This window comes from Ananas comosus, linkage group 1 (genome assembly GCF_001540865.1).
Source record: "Ananas comosus cultivar F153 linkage group 1, ASM154086v1, whole genome shotgun sequence".
Taxonomy (NCBI): domain Eukaryota; kingdom Viridiplantae; phylum Streptophyta; class Magnoliopsida; order Poales; family Bromeliaceae; genus Ananas; species Ananas comosus.
This window is the reverse complement of record NC_033621.1, coordinates 7,387,985-7,392,693: the sequence shown is the minus strand read 5'-3', so window position 1 is coordinate 7,392,693 and position 4,709 is coordinate 7,387,985. Positions and strand designations below refer to the sequence as shown.

The following is a 4,709-nucleotide window of genomic DNA, read 5'->3' as shown; positions in this document are numbered from 1 at the left end:
CACACGCACCAATAACTCTATACTATTAGAAGAATCCCGGTCCAATTCCATATAAAAAATAGGGATAATTATCTATGTACCCCTCAAAACTCTGAAAATATTTTATTTCTTTCTATTTTATTTTTCTTTTTAATATACCCCTCATATCTTCCTCCGTTATTCAAAAATACCACTGCAGTTATCACCCGTTAGGTTAATTTGGATTAAACATGAGTTAAATATATACCAGAGTTAAAAAAAAAATTTAAAATACCCCTTTTGTCCTTAACTTAAGGGCAAATAAAAAATTTTGATGCTGATAGAAAAATATATTTGAAAAGACCAAAAATTAAAGTACTTTTTGTGCCCCTAACTTAAAGCAAATAAGAAAAGCTAGTGATGATAGAAAGATATATTTGAAATGCCAAAATAGTAATTTCACAGTGATAATAGCTATCCTAACCGTTCATTAACGGAATTTAATTTTAGGGGTATATTTGAAATAGATTGGAACATAAAATGAGTATTTTTAATATTAGCCTTCTAAAAAGAATAAATCAGAAAGTCGGAAACTTTTTTAGAGTATATAAGCAATTGGCCCTAATAAATATATAAAAGCAATATTCAAGGAGATCAGGTACTCCAACATAAAATAGTGTACATACATAAGTTCCACTTGTAAATATTTTGGAAATTCTTTTGCTTGTTTGCACAAAAATAATTTTTTTTTACCTAATTTAGTTTTGATATTGAATTCAAAGTCTGAATTAGAATTTAAATTTTAAAAATTGGAATTTAAAATCTAAGTTAAAATTTTTAAATTTTAAATTTAAATCTTCAAATTTGAATTTTAAATTCAAAGTTAAAAAGAAAAATATTTTGATTCCCCAACAATGTTATCTTTTATACATTACTGATGTATTACCACTTATAATACAAAATTATTTGATTAGCTAATACATGTAATCTAAAAAATATCATATAAGCTGCTAATATATAATGATAGTATGACTGAAGTTTTTCTAAGAGCACCAAGCGCTATCATATTTTCCACTATTAGACCTATCCCTTTGATCTTTTTCACTTTTTCACTTTTTACATCATGTTATTCAACCAATCACCCACTGAACTCTAGGGCTGCGTTTCGTTCGAGTATAAGAACTCTCTATTCCAGCGATAAGTATAAGTTCAGGTATAAGTAAGAACGAGGTAGAATAGAGATGTTCAAAGAAATATGAGAAGCTTTTCTTGAGTAAAATGTCTTCAAGTTTCTTATTCCAGCAAGAAAAAGAAGCTGGAACTGGAACTTCTGCTTTTGTCACCCAGAAGTCATCTTGCTTTGCTGCCGCAGGCCAGCAGCAAGAAGCTCTCGGCCTTCTTTGTGTCAAAACATCCGGATTCTTCTGCTTTATTGAGTAGAAAAGCTGTTTCAGAAGCCATACTAAGGGGGTACTAAGTATTTCTTCTTGGAACATTCTTTACCTCTGAAAACATTTCTTGAATCAGTGTACTCCGCAGATTTCTGAAAATGGATCCTAACCTGCACTCTGCAGAACTTGCCAAGAAGTATATTTTCGGGATCATTAACTCCTGAAGAAAATGAAATGGCTGGATTGTGAAATCTCTTTCCATGTAAAATTGGCCCACAACCTAAAGGGCAGAGAAACAATAAAAAAATTAACTTCACCAACAATGATGAAACCGACTGTAGGTATAACAACCCTACAGTCCCTCGCACAGCGACACACATTAACAAGAAAAGGAAAGGCATTAATGTCTCGCGGATTAAGCAGGATAAAAATTGAAGAGATTGCATAACTAGTACTTGAGATAACAGCCATAGTAGAGACCTGATGATATTTTCTTCTACTGTTAAAAGTGTTTGTGTTTGATATTTAGGCACTGTAAGTTAAACAAAATAAAGAAAGGCTTACTTGCTTCATGGATGAAATTGTACCATTTTCAGTAACAGTGTGAACGAAATAATGATGGCCACTGATAGCTCAAATCTATCGATATGGATGCAGCTTTCGCAGTCTTCTTTGTCCGATTAGTTCCAGCAAAAATTGTGGAGACCGCTTGCTTTATAATCACTTGGTTTTCATCCTAACATAACAGCAATTTTCGTTCACTGAAGAAATTATTCTGTCCTTCCTATTGTATACGCTCATAACTAAAAATATTCTCCCCACAATTATATGTTTTACCTTTTCATTAGCCTTTACGCCAAGAAATGCAAACTCTCGCAACTCATTATGATGCTCTTCATTTCAACGTTGCATCTAGGAGACTTGCTACTGATTCCACCTGATGATATGCAAAGCAACTTCTCAACTACAAAAAATATGAAAGATTTTGACATGATAGGATGCTGAATAAACCTCTTGGCTCCGAAACCAGCAGCTCTGATGTGAAAGGCTTTTGCAGGAAGCTGTTGGGGCAACTTTGAATGACAGTACTTTGTAGAAGCTCCAGCTGGAGAAAGCAGGCCCTTAGCTCATTCACCAGTAATCTCCACAAGAACAAGCCCCTTTTACGAAAAGATGGAAGCGGTTGCTATCCCTTAAAGAAATTTCCCTTTCGTACACCATGGAGACAAATTTTGCAAAGTTATGGCAATCGACACAAACACGAAGGTTCTTTGTGATCCGAAGCATAAAACTTCGAGGAGTACCCATTAACCCGAATGTTATCGCCAACTTCTCACTATGACCGAGAAGCATTCTCTCTTTCTGCTCGTCATCCACATCATGCAATACACAGCTCAGGTCAGGAACAAAACCTGCTTCTTTGATCTTCGCATATATTTCCTTAATCTTAGCTTCAATTTCTCCCTTCTTGGGATGGAATCGATCGCTGGAATAAAAGGTGTGAATAACTTTATCTAGGTTTATCCAGCTTCTTCCTGGTTCTTTTATTACTGCCTTCTCCATCATAAGCTTCCGGACATCTACTACATCTTGCCACCTTGAAGCAGAAGCATAGATATTAGAAAGGATCACATAATTGCCGGCATTTTCTGGCTCGATGTCCAGAAGCCTTTTAGCGACAAACTCTCCTGCAGGAATGTTTATGTGAACTCTACATGCGCCCAGTAACGAGCCCCACATAGCTGCTGTCGGTTCAAACGGCATATTTTTGATAAAATCTAAGGCTTTTTCTATTCTTCCAGCCCGCCCAAGAAGATCAACAACACACCCATAATGCCCAATTTCCGGTTTCAATCCTTTTTCTTTAATCATATAATCAAATATGCTCAAACCCTCATCGACTAATCCACCGTGACTGCATCCTGACAAAACAGCCATAAATGTAACCCTATCAGGCTTCACTTCCCTAAGCATCAAATTGAAAAGTTGAATAACCTCGTCACCTAAACCATGCTTACCATATCCTACAATCATGGTATTCCAACTAACCGAAGATCTCTCCGGCATCTTATTGAATACTCTCCTCGCGTAAGTGAGGCTCCCGCATTTGGAGTACATATCAATCAAAGAATTCTCTAGAACAACGTAAAATGGCAATTCGTGTCGGTATGTAAAGCTGTGGACTTGCTTCCCGTAGTCCAAAGCAGAAAGCCCAGAAAGTGCAGTCAGAAGACTGGTGAAAGTAACATAGTTACAGTGCATCCCCTCTTTATATAACTCAATAAATAACTGTAAGGCTTCTTCATCAAGGCCCAATTGGGCATATCCGGATAAAATAGCGGTACAAGAAACAACATCCCTTTCTGGCAAAAAGTCGAAGACTTTTCTAGCCTCAAGGATATTGTTGGATTTGGCGTACATGTCAAGGAGAGAGCTCCCAACGAATATGTGGGATTCGAAATTAGTTTTGATGGCGATAGAGTGGACTTGCCTGCCGAGGTCGAGCTTGCATGCCCCAGAACAGGATGTGAGAATGGTGGCCAAAGTAAATTCATTGGGCAGAATACCTGTCAAAAAAGTTATGTGAAATGGCAAACTACTCTAAGGCCTAGTTTGGTAATATTGTAGCTAAAGCATTTTTACTATAAAAAGACCCAAAATCAAATGCACTTACAATCTTCCCGTTCCAATGCTTTAAAATTGCAATTGCAATTACCACGAAAAATCATGCAGCACATGCTTCTCTGGCAGTGGTTCCATAATTTTGAGGGGCCAGTTGCAAACGCAATCCTGAAGCATTGGGAGGGGGAGAGTGTACGTGTTTTTGGATTTTTTGGGCCTTCTATAGTATAAAATAGTGGTTTTAGCCACCACAGATACCTAAAAGCTACTGAAATGTTTTCCAATATTATATTATATTCAACACTTTCGCCATGCATTTAGACTTGAGATTTTTTGATAGGCTTAAGATGCGAACTTGAAACAAAACGGTGAGAATATTAAATGAGCGTAAACCTAGTGAGATTCGAATTAATGACGCCTGTGAATTTCTTCGCCATTTACTAACAAGAACTCACTTTGTGATTATAACTTCCAAACTGTGCTAATATAAACAATTTGTTTATCTACTAATTATGTATCAAATAACATGCATCTAAAAAGAGACCCCAACTTTAATCTTTTCTGATAAGAGTTATGAGAATGCAGGGAGAATCGACACGTTACCGTGGTGGCCAGCATGCCGAACAAACAGCTCCAGAGCCTCACGTGCGAACCCATCTGTGCATACCCCGAGATCACGGCCGTCACGCACGATGCTCCTCTCGGGATTTTGTCGAACACGTTGCGGGCGCCGCCCAT

General features: G+C 37.0%; 1 protein-coding gene across 1 annotated transcript; it reads right to left on the bottom strand.

Moving 5' to 3' along the window:
* On the bottom strand, positions 874-4,709 carry LOC109710367 (putative pentatricopeptide repeat-containing protein At3g13770, mitochondrial). Its single transcript, XM_020232917.1, has 4 exons — positions 4,601-4,709; positions 3,368-3,916; positions 1,914-3,271; positions 874-1,629 (listed from the first exon to the last, which is right to left on the bottom strand). The coding sequence occupies exons 1-3, from the start codon at positions 4,707-4,709 to the stop codon at positions 2,481-2,483; spliced, it is 1,449 nt and encodes a 482-aa protein (XP_020088506.1). The 3' UTR covers positions 874-1,629; positions 1,914-2,480.

Bases quoted from the DNA above. Each gene is read 5' to 3' on its own strand.
- LOC109710367 (XM_020232917.1), bottom strand. From the start codon at position 4,709: ATGGGCGGCGCCCGCAACGTGTTCGACAAAATCCCGAGAGGAGCATCG. The intron at 3,917-4,600 runs GTTTGTTCGGCA...CTTTTTTGACAG, and splicing joins GCACGTGAGGCTCTGGAGCT to GTATTCTGCCCAATGAATTT. The intron at 3,272-3,367 runs GTAAGCATGGTT...CTGTTTTGTCAG, and splicing joins TACCATGATTGTAGGATATG to GATGCAGTCACGGTGGATTA.